Source organism: Sturnira hondurensis, unplaced genomic scaffold (assembly GCF_014824575.4).
Source record: "Sturnira hondurensis isolate 20B ecotype Veracruz unplaced genomic scaffold, ASM1482457v3 Scaffold0018728, whole genome shotgun sequence".
Lineage (NCBI taxonomy): Eukaryota > Metazoa > Chordata > Mammalia > Chiroptera > Phyllostomidae > Sturnira > Sturnira hondurensis.
The window spans coordinates 18774538-18800006 of record NW_028091359.1 but is presented as its reverse complement, the minus strand read 5'-3'; the positions used below and the strand labels follow the sequence as shown (position 1 = coordinate 18800006).

Sequence of the window (25469 nt, the reverse complement as noted above, 5' to 3'; positions counted from 1 at the left end):
CCAGCCCCCCAGTTGGGGACACGTGAGAGGCAACTGATTGATGTACCTCTTGCACATCAATGTTTCTCTCCCTCTCTTTCTCCTTCCCTCCCCCTCTCTAAAACTAAAAAAAAATCTTTTTTTTAATGTGAAAACTCAGTAGTAAGTTCACGTGACCTGTATTTTTAGCTGGATCACCCAGCTCAGTTTGTAAACAAAAAAAGTAGGGGAAAAAAATGGCAGGAATCATGGCTTCCATCCACTGAGCAACTAACACAAGCCTAGTACTGTGCTCAGTGTTCTTCATACATTTAATTCTTATAACCCTTTGAGCTAGATACTATTCTTATTTTCAGGTAAAGAGACTAGAATGCAGAGACACTATATTATGCAGTCAGAATGTCGGCCCAGGAGCTGGCATGTCCCACTGCCTCCCACGGAGTACGAGTCAGCAGCAGGGCCTTCACGGCACACCACCGGGGGGCACGGACTTACAGAGGGAGAACTTAAACAAAACCATAAGCAAGTATACATCCGCCTCCCAGATCCAGGACCAGTTTTCACGTGATACCAAGTTATATAATGTGCATCTTACCAACGGCTAACATTCACTGAGCAGCTAACACCAGCCTAGTACTACTCGTGATATAAAATACATGATGTAAACAAGTGCTAGAGAAAGGGATCCAAAATGACTAGGGAACTGTTTTGGGGAAACAAGAAAACACTGCCTATGTAAACACAGGGCTGCAAATGTGGGGCAGCAGGGAATGTGAGTCACCGCATCTCTAGCAGCTCCTCCTCCTGAAACGGTCCAGAATGTACTCGCAGGGCCTGTTTTAGAGCCAGGGGTGCTGTGGGTGGCAGCAAATGGGAGTAAAAGCCCATTAACAAGTATAAGTCATCGTAATGATGAGACACAAACTTTCTCTTCTGGTACAAAAAGTTAGGAAGCAACCTAGACTCACCATTTGCTCTGATTTTTCTGCCTTGTCTTTGATATCTTTGATTTTGCCGAAGAGTTGCTGAATTGCTTTTTGGGCCTCCTCAAGTGCCTGAAATAAGAGAAACAGATGAAAAATCAGACAGCACCAGTCCCTGCACTGCAATCAAGTCCAGCTTCAGAAGAAAATTAATAAAGTTCTCTTGATCCACTGCACTTCTGTTGACAATTTTACTGGACCAAAGCAGCAGAGACAGAGTCCAGCATTTGGATACAGGCAAACACTCAGGATTCTTGCCAACATGCACCATAAAGTTTTAATTTAAAAGCTAAACTATTTTCCTCTAGCTCAGTTATTACTACACATATTGATGACAACAAATAAACAGGACATGCGCATCTGTGCGTGTGTGCGCATGTGCACACATACATGAGCTGTAACCCTCAGAACCTGTAGAGACAGAGGTGACTCTAAGCTGGGGCTGGGGAAGCTCTGAGTTTTGGCAGTTTCGGAAGACTGTGCCTTCAAAAAAAATTACGACTGTCTGTGGGGACTCCAGAACTGCAGCAAACCTGAAAGATATTTATAGCACCCCGCTTGGAAACCAAAGAAATGAAGTTAGAAAGGGACACTTAAAGAGAACAGTGAGCCAAATGTTTCCACTGAAATAAAAACCTACAAAGATGAATACCACGCATTAAAAATATTACAACCCACAGTAGCTTCGGCGAGCAGGAGAAGCAATATTCAGGGATTTGTGAGGGTGCAAAAGCCACACACATGTAGAACATATGTATTATAAAAGAGGCAGCAGCCGAAAGAAGAACTCATGCCTCATTTCATCAAAAGCACTTTGTTTACTTTGGATTTAAGAGTAGCCTGTCCTAATCGGGCCTCACTAGCCCTTTATAAATGTAATGACAAGGCCAACGTAACCCTGGAGCTGTGTGTGGCCATGTTAGCGTGCACAAAAAGCATCCGGCCTCCCTGAGAAAAATGCTCTCACAGAGGGAAGAGAAAAGCAAAGCTGAGATGAAGAATTTCATTTCAGAGAGAAAGACAACAGCCCCTGTAGCCCTGATCTGAACCTCTGAATTCAGCTATAAGCAATGGAAGAGCTACTGCTGGACTATGAACTCACTCGCTTTGTTTTTTGCTAAAAATCCCAAAAAGTACACTTAAGTTGCCTTCCTCTGCAGAAAATTCCTCCCTTGTTAGAAAATTACACCTTGTTACATCTCACTTTCCTTCCCATGTTTCCCAAACAGTCCCCTTCTGGTATTGGGAACCCTTTCTTCTTCTGAGCGCCCTGCCCTGTGCACAGCTCAGTTCCAAACACAGTTTTCTTTTGGTCTTTTTCCTCCTATTCTGGGGTTTACAGGAGCTTGGCATGTGGGGACAGGATGCTAAGTTGGTGCATGTGACTATGTTATGGCTTCTGCAATGAATGTCCAGAAGCTCCTCTGAGAAGTCATCCCTTGGCCCCCTTGTTGCCAAGTCTGAAGTGACACTATTCCAGCAGCCGTTCCACCACCTCACTCAGCAACTGTCTCCACTCTGCTTGCTGCCACCCCACCTTTCTCAGTCCAGACTCAGCACCCCCAACATAGCTGCACCCCCGACACAGCTGCGGTGTCAGGAGAAAACCTCCACTCTCCAGCCAAAGGCGGGGGTCTCAGGCCTGCCTCTGCTGCCACTTATTGGCTGTGCTTCCCTGGGCGTCGGTTTCCTTGTCTGAAAGTGATGATAATGGCACTCACTGCCAGGGTCCTTGGGAAGATTTAATGACATAACAGGTGTAAAAAGCTGCATGAATATTAAGTTTACTTCCAGGACTTACGATCAACCTGAGCAAATGCATGTATGCATATATGTATAGATAAACAGACACATATATAATGTCCTCCTCTGACAATTTTTCCTCTCATGCACACCCTCTAGACCCCCCTACTATCTGATCCATCCTATTTTTAGCCACACCCTGAGTGAGTCCATGCCCACCCCACTCACCTCCCTACCCCTCCTCAACAGCACTAACCATCAGGGAAATACAAATCAAACCAAACTACCACCTCACTGGTGCAGGCATTGTACAAAATAATATGGAGATTCCTCAAAAAAGTAAGAATAGAACTACTATCTGACCCAGTAATTCTACTTTGGGGTATCTACCCCTCAAAACCCCAAAACACTAATCTGAAAAGATATATACACTTCTATGTTCACTGCAGCATTATTCGTAATAGTCAAGGTATGGAAGCAGCCTAAGTGCCCAGCAACAGACCAGCCAATAAAGAAGGCGCGGCACATATACACAAAGGACTATTACTCAGCCACAACAACGAACGGGAGCTTGCCATTTGCGACAACATGGATGGATCTGGAGGGCACTCTGCCAAGTGGAATATTAGACAAAGACAAATACAGTATGTTTGCACTTACATGCAGAATCTAAAAAACAAAATAAACAAACATACAAAACAAAACAGAAACAGGTTCATAGAAACAGAGGAGACTGACGGTTGCCATGGTGGGCAGAGGGGAGCAGATGAAGAAAATGAAGAAATACAAACTGCCCGTTACAAAGTCCGTCACGATGAGGTAATGGACAACATAGGGAACACAGTCAATAACACGGTAAAGCTATATATAGTGGTGGTTACTAAACTTACAGCAATCACTTCATAAGTTACATTAATAAACATCTAATCACTATGCTGTACACCTGAAATTAATATAATACTGTATGTCAACTGTAATTAAAAATAAACTTTAAAAATTCTCCTCCCTGTTTCTAATACTCACTGCCTCGAAACCAGGACACACAATTCCTTTGCGCACTGCGAACTGCTGCACCACCCAACCTCGGGTTTCACAGGATCGTGACAAACCAAAATCAAGTTCTACCAAAATAAAAATGATAAGGAATAAATGATCAGATGTCTAGTTATAACGGAAAAGAGTGAACCTTCAAAATAAAACGGTCAACATAGCTACTGACTGTGTGTAAATCTCTGCAGTCTTCCAGGGCTAGTTCAAGTGCCATTTCTTCTCCAGCCTGTCCCCCGACTTCCTCTTCCTTTCCAACACCCTCTCCCATAAACATACACGGAGTCCACAGTAGAATCCATTCATGCATCATCTGGGTGCCCACGGTCCTTTATGTATACTTAACATTTGTAATAATTTTGGGGGGCTGGACTACGCAAACCTAGAGGGCAGGGACATGTCTCATTCACTGCGACTCCCCAATACCTAGGGCAGTGCTCACAAGAACAGAGTAGGGATTCTACACATGCTTATTAAGTGGATTTACAACCAATCGACCACGGTGTACACACTCTCAGAGCCTGTCAGGCAGTGCGCTGGCCATAGTAGTTATGGCTGTTCCAGCATTTCAACTGCAGACGTTTTAAGTAACATAATTCAGTTTTGCAATCTCCACATATTCAACAAAATGCTGGGTTAATTAACCTAAAAAATTAGACAGGAAAAAATTTTTTAAAAAAATATTTTATTCATTTATCTTTAGAGGGGAAGGGAAGGAGAGAGGAAGAGAAACATCAATGTATGGTTGCTTCTTGTGCAACCCCGGCTGGGAACTGGACCCTGCCGGGAACTGGCCTGCAACCCAGGAATGTGCCCTGATTGGGAATCGAACCGTGATCATCTGGTTTGCAGGCCCACGCTCAATCCACTGAGCTACACCAGCCAGGGCTAGACAGGAAAAAATTTTTAACGTGCCATGCCATCAAATTTTGTGAAGTAGCTACAATAGTAAATTATTATAAATAATTGTGTATTTCTTCAGAAGAACTTCATCTACCTCAAAAGCCCCCTTCATTTAAGAAAAATACTTAATGACATACTCAATGACAGTTATCTTAATAAACTATGTATTTTTGGATCATTTGAGATACTGCAGATATTTTTTAAACATCAGATTATAAATTTTCTTTCTGGGATCATTGCAAAATCATTTTTCTTTCGGTTATGTTCCTCAAGGACTAGGACCAATTTTAGTACCTGCTTTATTCAATCGGTCAGCAATCCCTGCTCCTGAGACGTGTACATGATCTAGTGAGACAAAGAGCTCGCAGGCTAATAAACCATACAAACACTGAGACGTAACAAAGATGCGTACAGAGTGCTGTGGGGTCCCAGCAGGACCATCATCAATACTGTCTCGTTTATTTGGGACAAAGACAGAGGGAAGGAAGGGAGGTCCAAGGAGTGTCCTAGAAAGAGGTTCAACTTTGCAACTTATTTGGGCCAGAGGGTTTTAAAATAACTGTTATAAGAGGAACATGTACTAAATAAAGTGCTATCTTCCAAATCCATTCTCTACCATAAACTCTGCATAAACTCTGTGTTGCTGGAAATTCTCACTTTCCAGCAACACAGACCTGTAACTGAAGACTACATATCTGAACTGCGGTCTACGGCCATACCACCCTGCACACGCCCGAGCCCATCTGAACTGTTACTCTGAATTCCTGCAGTAGTTATACTCCCAACTGCGGTAGTCAGTATTTCATTAATTCATTCCTTCAATCACTGAGCAAATATTTATTGAATATATTCCATGTGCCAGGCCTTATTCTAGGTCGTGGGAATCCAACGGCAGACAAGACATACATGGTTCCCTTCTCTGTCCTCAAGACACTTCCGTTGAGAAGTGGCAGGTGGGAAGATACTGGAAAAACAATACATGAAGAGGAGACTTCCAGAGTGTGACAGGTGCGACAAAGGCATTAAGAAGTATGACGAGAGGCAGGGAAACGAACATCACAGAAGGTTTCCTGAGAAAGAGCAAATAAACTGAGACTTCTAGTATGAGAGTCAGGACTTGAGATATGCAGTAAGAGACACCCAAGTGGAGAGAACAAGTAAAATACCCTGATACAGAGAAGGCCCTGGTGTCTCCAAGGACCCAAAGTAAGGCAGCAGAGGGCTGGGTGGTACTGGAACAGGGAGGGTTAAGAAATAATTTGGAGGAGTAGGCAGGAACCAGAGCATGATGGACTTCAAAGGCCTGGGGGGAAGAGCATGAGATTTTGTTCTAAGTGCAGTGAGAAGCCACTGAAGGGTTTAAACAAGGGGTTGACAGGTGGTTCACATGTGTAAAAGACCACGCTGGCTACTATGTGGAGAAGGGACTACATAGACACAGGAGTGAAGTCAGGAGAGAAAGGCCTGTTAGGAAACTGCTGTTGTCCAGGTGAGAGAAGGTGAAGGTCTAAGCTAGATGGCCAGTGGTGATGGGAAGAGGGGAGCAATTTTGGATGTATACAAAATACAATCTGCAGGACTCTCTCATGCACTGGAGGTTCCTAAGCCTCTCATTCTTTTGAATTCTTGTTTCTTTATTCTTTTCTGGTTGGATGTTTTGTTCTTCCTTCTGGTCCACTCCATTGATTTGAGTCCCAGTTTCTTTTCCATCACTATTGCTTTCCTGTGCATTTCCCTTCATTTCAATTAGTTTAGCCTTCATATGTTCCTCTAATTTGTGACTATAATCAACCAGTTCTGTGAGCATCCTGATCACCAGTGTTTTGAACTGTGCATTTGAGAGGTTCGCTATTTCTAGGTCGCTTAGAAGTTATCGGCTCTGGGGCTTTGAGTTCTTCTTGAACCATCTTTTGGACTGTTCGTGCCTGTTATGTAAGAGGAGCAGAGCCCTAGGTGTTCACCAGGGTGCGGCCCCTCAGTCACTGGGTTGTGACACTGTATGTGGGGGCGGGGTCAAAAGAAATCAATGGCGGTCCCCTCTGCCTCCTCCCGCCACCAGGGCTGCGCGGTCCTTCTCACTGCTCACTCCTTTGCTGGGTTTATCTGTGCGCGTGTGTGAATGTGCAACCGCTGCCCCGCACCCTCACTGGGTCCTCGATGCTACCTCAGCTGCCTGTGTGCCTGCGTTGCCTGGGTGGGAGGATCCTTCCTGCTCGATCCTGCTCCGCTGCTGGCTCCGCCCCTCTTACCGGTCCAGGTTGAACAGTTCATTGCTGTCAGACTTCTGTATAGTTTAGTTTTCAGTTCTTTGGCCGCGTCTTTGTTCTCCAAACCTTTGTTGTATTGAAACTTGATTGTGGGAGAAGGCACAGTGTTTCCACCTACGCCTCCATCTTGGTGGAAGTCCTCAAAAATCATTTTGGCAAAATCGCATTGTCACTTCACCTTTGGTATCTAACCAAAGCTAGAGCACAATTGGAACTTGGTAAATACTTGGCAAATGATTAAAAATAGCACAGGGCACTTCTCAGAAGAGAAGCAGTGCTGAGACCACCACTCTGAATGCTTTCCCTAATTCCAGGCACAACTGGAAGCAGTGCTTCAAAAAGCAGCACCACAGTCGCTGTAACTGTTCTCTTCCAGGCTGATGCAGGGTCTAAAGCCCACGGTGCTGCAAGGGGGCCAGTAAATTCTAAAACCACTGGGGCCTTCTAAGAAATGTTGGATCGTGATACAAAAAGCCACTGCAGAGGTCTCTGCAGGCAACTACCCACTAGAAAGGACTGACCTATTGGGCACAGATTGCACAGAATTCTGTGATATTGTTCGTCATGTCATGTTCTAATGATGTATTGGGACTATAACCACTGTCTTCTGTCAAACACCTTAAGACACACGACACTAAGTGAAGAAAGGCAAAAAGGGCCAAGCTAAGGTCCGAAGAAGCGTACGATCCCTTCTCAGACAAAGGGTTTTCGTCTCTACTTCTCTCTTCTCAATCTGGCAGCCCACCAGAATGATCTCTGCTGAGGGTACCACTTCTTTCTTCCAGCAAACGAGTAAGACTCACACAATCTTACATTTCAGTCCTAAAGAAAGATAAACTGTCTGCCAGATTTTTTTTTTTTCAGGCTGGAATGCTTTTGCTTGTTATAACAATGTACTGAAGTCAAGTAAATTTAATATAATTCATTTTCCAGAGTCAAGAAGGTTCTTCTAAAGCAGTCACCCCATCAACCAAGTCCACTCTCAACACACCCTAATATTTGACATCTAATTTCTAGTAATCAATTACACAGAAAGAAGAGCGTTTTGTAATTGGAAGAATCATTAAGACCTACAAAAGGTTAAGGTTTTATTTTCTAAAAATACTAAAACACTTTTACTACCTGGCTAATCAGAAAATGTGCTGAAAGATTCTGGCACTGTCCCTAGACACTCTTTAAAGTAAAATGGGGCTCCTTTTCCTTTCCAAGCTGTATGTGGATTAAAAACAGAACTAATCACCCAAAAATGTCTGCTTTCAATCTCCCCTTACTGGAGTTTCCGACTTGAACACTGGAGCATGGCTGCAGAATGCATTTGAGGGTGTTATTAGGAAGCAGTTACTGTACTGGTCTTCTTTAGTAACTCAAATTCTGCAGTCGGGAGAGGCAAAGCAACCCACTGGGCTAGCCTAGAAGACTCAGTAGAACCAATTACACTGTCCCTGCATTTTTGTGCATCATTCACTGTAACCATCATTCCTCATTTTCCTTGCCTCCTGCAGTGGACTGCTCAGGCTCCCAAAGGCACACCAGGTCACGTGCGCAGGGGATAAGCAGCACGGAACCCGGCAGATTCTACTGCTCTCTTCTTTCGTCTTGTTATTTTTCAGACCCATTGTCTGCCACCTGTGTAGACAAGAGGGCATCTGAGCCAATGGAAATGTCTTGAGAAATTAACACTCCCTCTAGTTCTTAGATGCATTGAATTTTGCAGTTGGCTCTCTCTGAGAATTATATTGCCTTTGTCCTGCTAGTCCACACGCACGCAGTCTTTAAGAGATTTTAGATTAAGATCCGATTGTTGCCACTGCAGGAAGGAGGCAAAGGTTGCTGATTTCCTGAACTGGTATGACTTTATGTTCTTTGAAAAGAAGAAATGCTAATATTAGAGATTACTGAAGAGAAAATTAAATTTTCCCACTATTCCGCCATCACTTCTGCTGTTCAACTTTACATCTACCTGCTGGTTCCTTTCCTACTGTTTAGAAAAGCAATGCATTGTATTAGTTCAAAGCAAGGTTTTGAACCAGCAGACTGGGATGTGAATGCTGATTTTGCCATTTACTGTGCGATCTTCGTCAAGCCACTTAACTTCTTGAAGGCACAGGCTCACCACTTCAGGAACAGGTACAAGAGCAGCTACCTCAGAGGCTTTTTGTTACGAAAGAACAGAGGGCTTACTAATGAGCACCGTGGAACTGCTTACCCAGGACCTCTCCTTGCTCCTGGGAATCTTCCTTTCACAGTGTTCTTGTGGAGTCTGCTGTCCCAGAGGCAGGACAGACCCATGCTGAGCCTAATGGAGTCTTCCTGTGATTTTCCAGAATGAACTAGAAAAGAGTTTATTGCTCTCAGGTGGTAGGAGCCCCACGATGGGAAACTGAGTTAGATTGTGACAAGTTTCCTCAGCAAGGGGAGGGGCTGGTGTCCAGGCAGAGACAACCCTGAGTGTTGTTCCAGTGCTGGGCTGTAGTGGTTTGACAAGCCCAGCTAAGACACTAGTCCTTCGGTGTCTGGCCATCTGACTATTGCACTTCAAGACAAGACACGAGAGCCTTCCAAATAATCCCCCCTTTTGCCCAGAGCAGTATGGCAGAATTTTGTCTTCTGCAATTGAAAGAGTCATGATGGAGGAGGACTCAGCTCATAAAAGGACTCGCTAAATGGCAATGATTAATATTAGTCTCAAATTTCCCAGACAAAATGCCATATTCCACATAAGAGCCAAGGGTGCTGACCCATCTTACAGAACTTTGTAAGTGAGCTGATTAAGGTCAACATCTGCAGGCAGACACATAAAAATGGCTCATGGATTGGGAGGATGGTCTCCTCAAACCACACTGAAAACGAGACATTCTCCAGAAGAAAGATTTCGATCTTTTGTTCAATTCCTAAGTACAAAGTGAATGCTATTACAGGTACTGTGCTAGACACCGAGAGAAAAAGATCACTAGATGGGACTCATAAGAGCTTGTAAGAACCAGATAAAACTATAAGAATGATACAGAGAAGTATGAATAATGAATGCCAGGATCATCTGGAAAGCAAGGGATGGCTTAAGAGACCAAAAGTATTGGTGAGGACTACCAGATCTGACGAGGCCCAAACAGCAGCCCCTGTGACATCTACTAAAGGCAGATACCTAGGGTCAAGCAGACTGTATGGAATGTCCCTTCTCTTGATACTGCTGTCCACGGTGGTAGCTCAGAGAGCTGCTGCTATGGAAATGGGGTACCGCCAGCTAGAGCAGAAGTGCTTTAAGAGGACTCAGCAAGAATAACAAAACAGCCCATTCCCCACGATGGTGCCAAACAGTAGCCGAGGCTGCAGGAACCTCAGAGCTGCGGATGACTGCACATGCTCAGCCCCCTGCTTCCCCGGGTCCTTGAACAAAACGGCATCTCCTCGGTCTGGGAGCTCTGCTCAAACGCCAGATGGGCATCCCTCCGATAGGCCACTGGTGTTAATATTAATTCCTCAGCTGAAACCCTGAGAATAAAGGGGCTTTATTTAAAGCACAGACTTCTTTCCAAGTTTGTGGACCAAAAGAATGTAAAGAGCAAACGGAGTAATTCTCACCTTATTTGTTAAAATGCTCAGTTCCACCTAAGTTACTTTTATTTATGATTTCTGCAAACCACATCCATTGAAAATATGAACCAAAGAGCTCATTTTTATGGTTTTTGGGAGACGAGCCAGAAATTAAAAATCACAAGACGAAGCTGGAACACAAATTCAGCAGTGCCTAAACAAGACTAAACATTTACATTTTAAAGTTCTGCTTATATCTGTTATCACCCATAACTTAAAATACGTTAGCCCGGAAATAGCTGGAAGTGGTGAATGCATGCGTGCACAGCTTCCTCTGAGGGAACGTAACCCGTGAGGAGACTGCACGCAAAGCAGCAACTCCAAATGGCGAGAGAGACGGAAACGCTTGAGCAAGCGTCTCGGCTGCTTTTGCTGAAGAAAAGGTACAGAAAGTCAATACTTCAGGAAACAGGGCACATTAAAGAAAAAATCTGTACAACTTTAACAAAAGGACTATTTCCCCCACGTAGCTAGAATTTCCCAGCTGCCCCATTAAATTCTGACCCCCCAAATCTTCCTATATCACTTCTCACTGTGGACACTTAGTAACTCTCATCTATATCATGGACCTTCAATCAGGAGAAAACATCCTTGTGTGGTGACACGTGGTAAAATCACTTGATTTTACAGACACCATCCATGCCCAAAGCCCTGAGGCAATGGAGCCCTTGAGGTTTCATCCAAGCGATTTTCTCCTCCACTTAATTTTCTTCAGCACCACAGGTGCGCGGTCAACACAGTGGTCTCCTCTCATCACTGAACTCTTCTCAGCCTCGTCAGTTTCTTTGTCATGCTGACAGGGATCCAGTAAAATAATATTTGCAACAATATTTTGTAGAACATAAGATAAACATTTATATTGTAATAAAACATTAGCACTATAGATCAAGGCAAATGTCTCAAAATATACCTTCTGGCAAAGCAACTCAAAGTGTGTCTTTTCCCTGGCCACGGGGCTCAGTTAGTTGGAGCATTTGTTCTACGAACCCAAGGGCTGGCAGTTTGATTCCCTGGGTTGCGGGCCAGGTCTGCAGTTGAGGGTGTAAGAGGCAACTGGTTGATGTTTCTCTCCCAAATCGATGTTTCTCTCCATCTCTCTCTCCCTCCCTTCCCTTCTCTCTAAAAAAAAAAATCAATAAATAAAATCTTTTTAAAAAATGTGTCTTCGCTGATAGTGAATCAATCAAGAAAGACACATTAGTCTTACCAGAGTACATTCTAGAGATGTGGATAACTGCAGGGCTGACAACTGCACTGGAACCAGACCGCAAGATGCTAGACCAGTCACCAGAAGTCTCCAAAGATCAGAATCTCCAAGTAGCACACGAAAAAAAATGTAGTACTTGGCCTAGCATAAATGATACCATACAAATAATAGTCAGCTATCTGTCCCTACTCTTCCCATGACTGGAAATGAGAAAAGCTCACAAGTGTGGCAAGGAGACAAGAGTGAGTAATTAGGTCTGAGGTAGGGTAAAGATTCCTTAATTCACTTTTTTTTTTCTGATTTACAAAAGACAAATATACTTGTCAGTATACATCTCCAGAGGGAATGTCTCCCTTCTAGTTGGGGGCCATTGTAAGAGAAGCACTAGCATACTCCGCCTAACACCCAGATTCTAAAGGCATCACACACAACACCTAGAGGTGAACACGGCTTCTGTTCAAAGAGTCCACGGTGTAACATGGAAACAAATGTCAGAAATCCTGGCATGTGGTCCAATACAATACGAAGGATGGTAAGTGTCTTTGCATACTTTAGAGCTTTAATCTACACCAGTGATTTTCAACTGTTGAGCTGCAAGGATTTTAAAAATACGCAATATACAACTATTTAGTCAGGGGCACTGACCTCTTTTCCCTTAGACTGTCAAACAAAAAATGACAACAGCCAACACAACAACGTCTGTCTGGTATAAATGTCTTGTCTTAAACCATAAACATATGTCATATCATAGAGTTATATTTTATTGGTTGCATCGTATAAGGTTGTATGTGACTGGTTAATTCTTATAGAAATCCTTATACACAAGTAGAGGCACCTAATTTTTTAAAAAGCTACTTTTAAGCATAAAGGGCAGATTTTTTTTAGTTGAATTTTTAAAAGATTTTATTTATTTATTTTTAGAGCTAGGGGAAGGGAAAGAGAAAGAGAGGGAGAAACATCAGTGCGTGGTTGCCTCTCGCACGCCCCCTACCGGGGGCCTGGCCCACATCCAAGCATGTGCCCTGACTGGGAATCTAATGGGCCACCCGTGGGTTCACAGGCCCACACTCAATCCACTGAGTTACACCAGCTAGGACCAGATACTGGAATTACTATTATTTTGGGTTTTCTCTGTAAATAAATCAAAATTATACATATTTTTGTCGGATCAGTAAAAAATACGTTGTTTGGTGTGCTGCAGAATTTCAGTAATTAGTTTATGTATGCTGTAAGATGAAAAAGGTTGAAAATCACAGATTGAAATGACTACAGAATACCAAATCAAACAGACTAAAGAAAGCATTATCTCTAGTTTTGCAAAATTAAACTTCCAGAGGAGACCTCAGAGTGCACATTAGAGCCAAGGAAATTGTATAGCTGTGTTACAGGCTACTGAAAACAGAGATTTATAAATGGAAATGTTGACAGAACCACCACAGCACTGAATCCATGCTGTTCAAAATCCCGTATTTCCATGGATGAAAGAGGGAAGAGAGAAAAAAAGGGGACAGGTTCTTACATGAAGGCAGCGTTTCAAATCCCCACCCACTGTTGAGACACATCTGAATGACTTCATCTCAAGGACCTGAAACCCAAGAGCACCGCCCTGTCAGCAGTAATACTGCAATTTTCCTCAAGTGCAACCTCAAACTAAGGATGGAATTCTCCTTCCCAAGTCACTGACCACCAGCAGTCGAAAGCAAGAGTAACCTGGGTAACAGCCAGAGCAGTTACAGTAGTGATGAATGGCATTTTCCTCTTTAGATGGAGAAACTCTAGTTTAAATGTGCAACGGCCTTTAACATGGAAACAAGCAGATGGAAAAGCTATGCCTGACCTTCCTGGCTTCTGAACAGTGCCGATTTCTGTGGAGATGGCTCAGAAGGGTAATAAACTTCTGTGTTCCTTCTTGGCACACTACTTTCCCCAAACCGTTTTTTAATAGTCCTGCTGCACACAGTGGGACTTGCTGCGTTTCTAAGGTCGGGAAGGAAACACTACAACTGCTGGACTTGCTAATTAAAAGAAGCAATCACAGTAGTTTTCTTTTTTGGGGGGGGAGTCAGCATCAGTATCATTAGTACTTAATGCAAAAAACTTGAGACTCGATAGTTATTCTGAAACCCATAGTCTGTATGAACTAATTGAAGAAAATACAGGAATGTGTGCTCATCTAGTGGAAAATAAATTTATTAAAGTTCAGAACAATATGGAAAAAATGTTTCCAAAGAGATTAAATATTAAGATGATTAAAAATTGCCATATGTTCTGGCAAGCCCATGCGTAGGTAGACTCAAATAGACGTGTGTATGTCCATGTTCATTACAGTATCGTTTACAACAGCCAAAAAGGTGGAAACACCCCAATTGTCCATGAACAGGTGAATGGATACACAAAATGTGGTGTTTACATACGATGGATTATTACTCAGTCATCAAAAAGGAAGGAAACTTTTGAAAGTGAATAAAAATCTCAGATAAAAACCCCAGAATTCAACAATACATTAAAAAGAAAATACACAATAACCCAGCAGGTATTTGAGGGTTAATTTTTTTTAAAAACCTAAGCTAATCAACAAAATGAAAAAGCCATATGATCACACTAATAGAAGCTGAAAAGGTGTGTGACGAAATTCAACATCTATTTCCTGGCAAACAGGCTCACTGAACCAAGGTCATGAGGACAATTCCTAAAACAGCCAGCAAATCTGGAAAGAGAAACATCACAGTGTCAGCTCTGGGCGTGAAGGGCCTTTGCCAGGTGTACTGCTTCATCCCTGATGCCTAGAATAGGGCTCAGCACACAGAAGGCACTCATTAAACATTTACTAAATGAGTGAATGAACAAATATGCTACCTGGAGCCACTGTTATTAAAATCAAGAACAAATTGCCTGCCATCCTTACTTAACACTGAAATATTGTTCAGAAAGGGCACTTATAAAATTTTTAATTTCAGGATCCCTATAATATACTTGTGAAAATTGGGGGCTCCAAAAAGATTTTATTTATGTGAGTTTATACCATACTGAAAATTAAAACTGAGAAGTTTAAAAATATTTACCTATTTATCCGTTTTAAAATAACAATAAGCTCTAGCTGGTGTGGCTCAGTGGATTAAGTGCTGGCCTGTGAATCAAAAGATCCCAGGTTAGATTCCCAGTCAGGGCACATGCCTGGGTTGTGGCCAGGTCCCCAGTAGGGGGCGCATGAGAGGCAACCACACATTGATGTTTCCCTCTCTTTCTCCCTCCCTTTCCCTCTCTAAAAATAAATAAATAAAATCTTTTAAAAAATGAAATAAAATATTTTTAAATCTGTTCAAAAAATAAAATAACATTAATAAACCCACTATATATGCTATATGTAACACATATATGAATATATACTTATATGTTTAATATATAAAGGTATTATTTATTTACTATAATATAGTAGATATATGTTATATATTTATACATATATAAATATATATTTATTAACATAAACAACATGTTTACATGAAAAATAACTACCTTGCCCCCAAACAAAGTAAGTTTCTTGAGAACAGTGGCCTTGTTTCAGTGTCTCTGCAAAGGCCTCTAGTGTCCGCTTTAGCAGACAGCAGCTAGACTCTCACATATGCTCCTGCACTGAACCTGTTGTAATATGTTGTTTTGGTTGAAAAATAAGATGAAAATCTGGCTTCCCACAGATACAGGGTGGGGCAAAAGTAGGTTTACAGTCATTTGTATGGAAAACAATATAATCATTAATAAATAATACAAGAATAAACTTCACATACTCACAACTGTAAACCTACTTTGCCCCACCCTGTATATAGTTAGAAAAGAAATATTTGAACACCCTTTTCAGGTACTTGTTGATAATCCTTTTTGAAACTACTCCAAAACATGAAAAATGGTAGATTTTTAAACATTAGCAATATGGCATATGAAACATGGAATCTGAAATCTTATTAAAGAATTTGCACTGTGCTATATTAAAATCCACTGCCTAGGATGCAGAAAGCTGGAAAGAGTGTGGCTCTTACATTAACAATGAAAAAATAAGTAAGTAAACAGCAAAACCACAACTTTTCTTGAACCCATCGAAGAGCTGAAGGCAACTAACTACCCTGAGAATGAAGGAGGGACCGCCCTTCAAGGAGAGAGAGAACACCAAAGGGTGTCTCTCCTATGGGACAGAATGTAAGATGAAGACAGGGTTGCTATACAAGCAGGCAAGAAGGAATCAACTAGCAGTTTTAACAAATTACTAACAGCCAAGTACCGGGTTGGTGCAACTGTACAGAACCTCTGAGAGCTGCACCCACCAGCCAGTTTGCACCCACTCTCAAGCTCTTAGCCAAGACTTCTGCTGGGTGCACATGAGAAAAATTTCAGGAAGAGTGGGAGACAGGAAAGAGCAACCTACGAGTGCAGACGTAGAGGAGACTCGTGGGCACTGCAGGAAGAGCACGAAGCCCTGACAACCCTCACCCTTGCTCAAACTCACCTCTCAAGTCTTTAACCTCTGAGTCCTGCTGGCCAGGTGGCTCAGGTGGTCGGAGCATCGCCCCATACATCACAAGGTTCAATCCATGCATGGGACTCAACTCTCCCACATAGATGCTTCTGTTTCTGTTTCTTTCCCTCTTTCTTTCTCTCCCTCCCCCTTTCCACTTTCCTCTCTCTCTAAAATCAATAAACATATCCTCAGGTGAAGACTTTTTTTAAAAAAGCCTTAAACCTCTGAGTGAGAGGCAGTCCTGGCAAGCATCTTAAGGTCAGGACAAGAGAACAGTCTTTCACTGCCTCTGTTGCAACAGCAGATATTTTGGACACAGGGAAGTTGTGCTGCACTCTTCATTCAGAGAACAGCACACTGAGGACAGTAAGGAGGCTTTCAGATCAAGTAAACCTAGAGTCGCTTTAAAGCCGGGCAGTAGGGATAGAAAGGAGTGGAGCTGATGGAAAAGCTGCAGGAACTTGACAAATGGCTGCATGTGCAGAATTAGGAACACATCCGCCAGTGGGTTACGTGATAATCAGCAGCAGCAGTATTACTGCCATCAACTCAGTACAACTGAGCCCGACACTGCGCTCAGTGTTTTTAAACAAACACGAATCCCCACCACCCCGAAGCAGGTATTATCTACCTGTCACAGATGAAGGACCCCAGGCTCAGACAGTTAATTAAGTAACTTGTCCAAGGTCACAGAGAGAGTGTGGCAGAACCAAAATTCAAATTCAAAGCTCAAGTTTCACTTGACCAGGCTGCCACTCAACATTACATTAGTGACAATGTCCAATCACCCCAATCCTTAGAGATTCAAATGAAATGCTGTTTTACACACAGAGGAGAGAGAAGACAGCTGTTTGGATTCCTTATCAGTTATCTAAAAAGAAGACATTTAGAGGACAAGCGGCAAAGGGTTCCAATACGCAACAGACATGTCACTCCGCCAAAAAGTACTCAAGGCTCATGTGCAATTAGCAGGATGAAGCATGGTGATAAGTAAGACTGCAGCCGGGCACTGCAGTGCTAAATAATCGGCTTTGTAGAAGTCCTTGCCTCGACTACAGTCAATTGTGCACCAATGCTCTAGGCAAAACTGAACATTCCTTGGATTCAACCTGTCCGATACAGGCATGCCAACCTTGACCTCTGCACTCAGTGTAAGAAAGCTCAGCTAGGGAATGGTGGAGAGACCCAGTGAAAGCCAGGGACACCATGCCCCTACAAAAGGCTGACCTACCTCTCACCTCCAGCACGACCCCCACTGAATCTTTCTGCACTCAAGTCAGTCTCAGGCCCCAGCAGTGTCTGAAGTTTAGTGTTATCTGCAGGCATTCTGAAAACTAGAATTCAAAAAAAGTTAAAAAGAAACAAAATGCCTAACCATTCTTGATTACTGATGGAAAAATTTGAGTCTGTTCTTCAAAAGCTCAATTGCTTTAGATTTATGTTTTGGTGGGAGGAAGCAAGTGACAGTTGCCTTTTTTCCCCTAAACTTTTTATGGTCTCCTTAATACTGATCCCATTTATTTTCTTCCATCAATGGGCTTCATTTTCCTCCCAGAGAAGATGAAGATACATTTAAAGTGATGGAGGGAAAGAATTCAAATCATCTTGCTAAAGAGCTGACCGTCAGGGAGGCAAAATCCCACATAACGGAGATGGATGCCGTACTGGGAAGCCCTACCATCTACCTAGTGCGCAATTCCGTTTGTTCTAGTGCCCAAATTAGATGATGCGCTAATTTTGAGGATGAGAAGCAGAGAACAGTTTCTCCTTGGAAGGCAACATGCTTTGCTGACTTAATGAATAAATCTTTATGATATCTCTGTGAAAAGAGAAGACAAGAATGATTAGTCTCATTTCCTGAGGAAAGTGAAGGCATGGAAAAATTAAGAAACAACCCTGGACAGATACTGATGAGAGGAAGAAATTCTTTGCTTTCTGGCCTGGCATTTTGTATTAAAGGAGGGTAAGAAAGAGAAGAATGAGAAGCATCAGATGGCATGCCACAAGGCTCTGAACCCATCCTGTTCAACTTTTTCATCTACAGATTGAATGAAGACACAGAAGGCATGTCTGGCAAATCCCCTGGTGAGAAACTGGGAAGGGCATTGAGGTTCCAAAAGGCCTCACTCAACGGGCTGGAACAATCGAGCAAAACCAGCGAGATGAAACCAAGGGTGAGACACCTAAAGTTCAGCACTTAATTTCAAAGAATCTCTTAAACAAACAGAGAGAGGAGGAGTTTAAAAAGCACATAAAAAAGACCTGGGGCAGATATTGCAAACTGTTGGCCCACGGTTATGTTTTGTTTGGCCTTCACAGTATTTGTGAAACACACTAGACCGACATTAAAATTGGGAGGGTAACATAAAAATCTTTTCCTGGCTCCTCTTGAAAAACTGATAGACCTGGCAACTTCAGGTTTGCATTCAGACATGACAACAACAGGTTAGGACTGGACTGTGGTCATTTCCTTCAGACAGGACATTCACGCCCCCAGTGGACACACGGATGCACACTGGCCTGCTGAAGCCGTTTCTTAGTGCTGCAGGAATCTGTCTGCAACTCTTGACCTGGCAATTATTCAGATACCTGCCAATTCAACAGAAGCCAACGGTATGACGTGGCTGCCAACAATGTCACCCAACCCAAAGAAATGGAAGGACAGTGCCTAAATCGACGGCCCCTAACTTCTAGAGTCAATGACTCCTTAGTGAAATTATCTAAAAAAATCAGTACCTTCTCTTCACAAATACGCTAGTCATGCAAGATTTTACAATTAATTTCAGGGAGTTGACAGACTCCCTGAACTCCCAGTTACCAAGTGAACAAGCCCAGTCTAGAAACTGGCCCACTGTATGTTCACACACTATGTGAACTGTAACCACACTATGCCTGACCTGGGACCACATTTTAAGAGGGATGACGACAGATTGTGCGGCAACAAGGATAATAAAGTTGAAGAAACTAAGAATGGTTAGCCAGAAAAAGGAATATAACACCCATCTAAATTTTAGAAGCTGTAATAAGGAAACAGGATTAGGCTCACATCAGTTCAACGGGTAAAACTACGACCAATGAGAAGCTACAGTGAGGTATATTTTGCTCCTTTAATTCAGCCAAAGAAAGAAGTTTCTTGCAATTAAAGCTCTACCGAACTGGAACAGATTATCCTGTGGAACAACAAAGTAGTGAGTTTCCCATCCCCGCAAGTCTCCAGGCAGAAGCAGGTTAATGAAATGTCAGAGTTGTCATAGAAAGGGTTCCTGAATGGGGTGAAACGGTATCTAAGGCATCTTTCTTCCAAGTCAAAGTCTCAGCGAGCAGCGCTGGAGATGGCAATAGAGCCGTCCCCCCCTATCTGAGGTTTCGCTTTCCATGGTTTCAGTTACGTGCAGTCAACTGCAATCCAAAAATATGTATTGGAAAACTCCTGAAACAAACAATTCATAAGCTTTAAGTTGTGTCCCATTCTGAAATATCTCCCCTGCCCGGGACATGAAACACCCCTTGGCCCAGCACATTCACGCCCGTGTGCTACCCGCCCCTTAGTGACAACCCTGCAATAGTGCTTGTGTTCAAGTCGCCCTTATCTCACTTAAGAACGGCCCCAAAGAGGAACAACGGTGATACTGGCAATTCGGATATGCCAAAGGGAGGCGGGACAGAGCTGCCCTCAAGTGAGAAGGTGCAAGTTTGTACTCTCCATGATTTTAGGCAGCTAATCCATTAGGGGTGATGGAACATCTCCCCCCCCCAAATAAGGGGGAACTACTGCAATAATTCTGTGCCCCTCCCAAACTGATCAGTCTTGCTCTGATGCAATACTCACATTGTGGCCAAACTCCACTGAAGACACAGAAGCTCAGTGGCTGATCCTCTCTGCGTGATTATCAGCTTACTGGGACTTGGTCAAGGTCTGTCCACTCTTGAAATTTCACATGCCAACTTTTTCCTCCTCTAACCCACTCCTCCACTCCACTCTCTTCCTACCTACTTTCAAGTTGTCCACTTTAATCCTTGGGAAGCTTGGAAGGTTCACTGCATATCAGATCAAGCACTTTGTTGAACTGACTCATGTTATCCCACAAAGTTTCAAACATGTGGGCATTTAATTAAAGCTTTTGCCTGATGATTTCAACAGATAAAAATGGGGAGAATTCAGTGCTGTAATAATTTTGTACGAGCATCACAGTCTGGTTAGAAGAGGTCACAGACTAGACCAGTACAAGTCCACCCACGCATGAGGCGGGCAGCAATCAAAGGCTCTCCAGAGTGCGCAGCAGAGGGCCAATCAGGCAGCTGGTGCTTCAGGAACCTCAAGAAACTAAAGAAACGGCCTCACTGGGTCTTCAATTGCTACATTACTCCTTTCCCGCAAATAATTTCTGAGTAAGAAATACAGCTTTTCAAAAACAGTGTTTCTGCTAAAAATGTCTTTTCAGACACCACAAATGTGAGGTGCATACTTTCCCCTTATTTACACAGATAAAAGCACATCTGTTCTGGCTAAACACGATCAAGATGAAATTTATAAAAGGAAAATTTCCTTTTGTCCATATAACTGCTCTCTGCCTGAGTGATCCTCAGAAGCTCAAGAAACAAATTCTGAAAGCAAATTTTCCCCTGTCCCAGCAAAGACAAAAAAAACCTGGGGCCTCCTGATCTATAAAGTTCAGTATTTTGGAACATCCATAACTGTCCCCGTCTGTGCCAGTCAAACAGAGTCTCCCTTTAGCAAACCACCACCAGCCAGGGCTGGACAGCCAGGCTTCCATCCTTAGGAGGTGACAAGGCTAGGACTCAAGGCTCCCTGGGGGGAAAAGTCTCCACCTCCGCTTGCCTTACAAACCGTTGGAAAAGACAGATGGAGGGGATGACAGGAAAAACAATTACTTCTCCTGGGCTTCCTTTTTGTCTGGATTCTAAGGAGACGAATACAAAATTCCATCACAGATTGAAATGCTATCTAAACATTCTTGAAAATTGGTCTTAGAGCTCTCTGAAATATGACCTGCCCTGCTCTGCAGCAACCTGTAACCTATTAATATGTGAGGGGGGGAAGCCGACATTCCTGCAGGCTGTCGAATGCTGGGCCCGACTCTCCAACACGCTCCTTTGTGACCACGGGTTAAAACATAACCAACTAAAAGATACGTATCTCTACAGCATGACCCAACAAAAAGTTTTGATGAATCATTGACTTTATTTTCACATTCTTGCAATTTTAAATACCTGAGACTCTCTTACATGTATTAAGGTTTCTAGTGAGCCATTCTAAATACAGGCTAAATCACAGTAAACAGTAGCGTTATTAATATTTCAAATAGTAATATGTTGGGACCAGTCATACATAAGTCAAGTTTTAAACAACTTTAAAGGAACATACACGCTGATCAAAATGATGTTTTTGTGGTAAACAGCTTTTGTTTACTCACAATCAACAAATAATCTCACACAGACCAAACACTCCATACAGCTGAATAAACTGTTATTACACATGGACTACATGTTCTAAGACACATGAAGATGAGGAAGAAGCAGTTCTTGCCTCTCGGAGCTTACAAACGAGTCAAGGGCACAAGATGTGTTCCCTCGCGAGTCAAAGGAGACCAGGAAAGCCACACGAGAAGCATGGGCTGCAGGAGTCTGCAGGCAGACAGGAACGTAGCTAATGAACTAAGGGATACTCAGATCAAGTTTCTCATCTGTGAAATGAGAGGAGTACACCAGATGAGTTCCAAATCCCTTCTAGTTCTAAAATTCTGAGTCCTTTGGTTTATCTAACTAAGCTAACCAGAAAATTTCATGAAAGAAGTCATTTAAGCTGGGCCTTAGATGGGTAAGATTTTGAAATGAAGCTCCTGGAAGAAAAAGAGGAGAGAAGCATTTTAGGCAAAAGGAAGAACATGATCATCGATCCAGCAAGCACAGGGCATGCTCACAGGGCACTAAATCTTCGGTAGGGATGAAGCACAGGAGACAGAACTGGAAAGGTAGATTGAGGCCTTGAATGCCGAGCAAAGGAACCTGGGCTTAAAGTAGTAGACAGAGGCCAGTGAGGGTTCTGAAGAGGTGGATGGCATGACCAGACATATAGTGGGAAAGTTAAATAACAGAAAGAGGATGAGGGCTCCTTCTCACTCTTTATTGCCTCTAAAAACCCCATTCACATGGGCCCCACCTGCCAGAGAAGCAAAGCCCCACTGGATAAAACAAAGCAACAAGGACTAAAAGTTAGGCAAGGGCTGGGGAACAGGACCAGTTTTAGGAATCTGGTATGTCTGTACACAAATACTGATTGTGACAACAAAGACGAAAGTAGACAACTTACAAATAGACCAATGGAAGATGATTACTACAAGGAAAAGAAAGTCAGTCATAAAATGTAGGAAAAATAAACAAATGGATAAAACTGAAAATATAAAAGAGAGACTCAACACCTGTGAGCTAAGAATATAAGATGAGGAAATTTCTACATAGGATTATACCCCCACCCACCTTCCAAAAATCTGGGTAGCATAATTAACACCTTAAGAAATGAGCTGTACTGACTGACAGCTGCCAGAGCGGGTAGGGATGTGGGGGATGGGTGAATAGGTGAATTGGGGATTCATGGCGATGGAAGGAGACTTGACTTTGGGTGGCGAACCCACAATACAATCTACAGATGATGAATTACAGGACTGTACACTTGAAACCTACATAATTTTATTAACCAATGTCACCCAAATACATTCAATAAAAAATTTTTTAAAAGAGAAATCAGCCATAATAAAAAAATATTGAACAGGACAAATCGCAGAGCTGAAGCGATTATGAAGGTGCACGCCAGCCTAAGTGAATCGGTACGGAAAAGGGAGAACCGGGCGTCGCGTGAGAGGAAGGCTAGAAAAGACTTGCTCAGCATGTCTGTTAGGCAGCTATTTCTGAACTATGACGCCTAAACAGGTGAATAAAATCCAAAAGAAAAGGAAAACAGTTAATAGATAATATCTGGCCCCAGAGTCATTAAAGAAAACCTCCTCCCCAAACACTTTTCCCTTTCATTCCCTTCCAGTAGCCCTCCGTAGCCAGATGCAAAGGAAATGTAAAAACTCCAAAATGAAGTTACCTGTTTGCCAATAAAACTAGGTATAAAGAACTGTAGCTATGTCACATTACTGTCTTTTTTTTGCAATACATGAATGTTATCTCCATCTTGATTTTTAAAGTTTATTGCTAACATGCACATAAAATGTATCATCTTAACCATTTTTAATCCACTGTATTAAATGCATTCCCATCATTGTTCAACCCTCACTACTATCCGATCCCCACAATTTGTTTCATCTTATAAAACTGAAACCCTGCACCCATCAAACAATAATTTTCCTTGCTCCCCCAGTTCCTAAAACTATCCTTCTACTTTGCCTTTATGACTTTCCTAAGTACTTCATACAAGTGCAACATATAGTATTTTCTGTGACTGGATTATTTCATTTAGCATGTCTTCAAATTCATCCCTATTACAGCACGTGTCAGAATTTCTTTCCTTTTTAAGGCTGCACAGCACCCCATTGTAGACATACCCCACACTCGGCCGATCCACTATCCGTCAGTGGATACTCCTTCCCTGCGTTCTGCCTGCCGAGAATAGTGCTGCTGTACACACGGCTATGCCAATATCTCTTTAAGACTCTGAGCTCAGTCTTTTCAGCATGTACCCAGAAGTGGAATTGCTGGGTCATAGGGTAATTCTATTTTTTAATTTTTTTGAGGAACCTCTTTACCATTTTACATTCCACCAGCAGTGAAAGGGGTACCAATTTCTCCACATCTTCACCTACACTTGTTTTTTGTTTTTTTTTGATAGTAGTCATCCCACCAGGTGTGAGGTTGTATCTCACTGTAGTTCTGCTTTGCCTTTCCCCAATAATTAATGACGTTGAGCATCTTTTCATGTACTTACTGACTAATCTTATATCTTCTTTGGAGAAATGTCTTAAGTCCTTTGCACATAGTTAATTGGACTCTTTGTTTTTGTTTTGTTTTGAAGTATTTTTTATTTTTTTTAAAGATTTTTAAATATTTTTTATTTATTTATCTTTAGAGGGGAAGGGAAGGAGAGAGAAGGAGAGAAATATCAATGTATGGTTGCCTCTCGTGAGTCCCCTGCTGGGAACTGGCCTGCAACCCAGGCATGTGCCCTGACTGGGAATCGAACTGTGATCATCTAGTTCATAGGCCCATGCTCAATCCACTGAGCTACACCAGCCAGGGCCTGTTTTGAAGTATTTTTTAAATATTTAATTTATTTATTTTTCGAAAGAGGGGAAGGGAGATAGAAGGAGAGAAACATCAATGTATGAGAGATATATCAATCAGTTGCTCCTCACACGCCCCCAACTGGGACCTGGCCCACAACCCAGGCATGTGCCCTGACTGGGAATCAAACTGGCGACCTCTTGGTTCACAGGCAGCACTCAATCCTCTGAGCCACACCAGCCTGGGTTATTTGTTTTTTTGTTGTTGTTGTTAGGAGTTCTCAATATATTTTGGATATTAACCCTTTATCAGATATATGATTTGCATATATTTTCTCTCATTCTGTAAAATGCCTCTTTCTGTTGATACTGTCTTTTGATGCACAGGTCGTTGCTATCTTTTGCAGCAACAAAAGTAATAACCAAAATACCAACATCTTAGCTGACAGATAAAAGTAGCAACCATATTTAGCCACAGTACTCCAAATGGAAGAGGGCAAAAGAGACATCTGACATTCAGGGTAAAGAGAAGGAAATTTTGGTTTCTCATTTTGGCTTGCATGCCCCAGCCTGGGTGAGCTGTGCTAATAAGCTGCTGGCCTGAGGGACTCTAAGTGATAGCTCATGCCTGGTCTGGGCAGCCTACCTCTGTTACTAGTGGGACAAGTCACGTACATTGCCTGCTGTGTATGGGGCGGATCAATAAGAAAGTGCTCTGGCCTTGCCCAGTGTGGCTCAGCAGGTTGGGCATCACCCTGCACACCAAAAGGTTGTGGGTTCAATTCCCAGTCAGGGCACATGTCTAAACTGCGGGTTTGGCCCCAGGCAGGGGGACATACGAGAGGTAGCCAATGGATGTTTCTCTCTCTCCTTTTCCCTCTCTATAAAATCAATAAGCATGTCCTCAGATGAGGATAAAAAAAAAGTGCTCTGTAAGGAGGCAGTTCAACACTTTCATCACTTGATCAATGGGTGTTGAAGAAATTAGGGAAGCATAAT

At 42.7% G+C, this 25469-nt stretch overlaps 1 protein-coding gene across 1 annotated transcript in view; it reads right to left on the bottom strand.

The window, feature by feature from the left end:
- VPS53 (VPS53 subunit of GARP complex) overlaps positions 1 to 25469 on the bottom strand; it is a 140313-nt gene that overhangs the window by 102374 nt on the left and 12470 nt on the right. Inside the window, exon 5 of the mRNA XM_037069757.1 lies at positions 948 to 1034. Coding sequence (XP_036925652.1) covers positions 948 to 1034 — 87 coding nt within the window. The remainder of the gene's footprint in view (positions 1 to 947; positions 1035 to 25469) is intronic.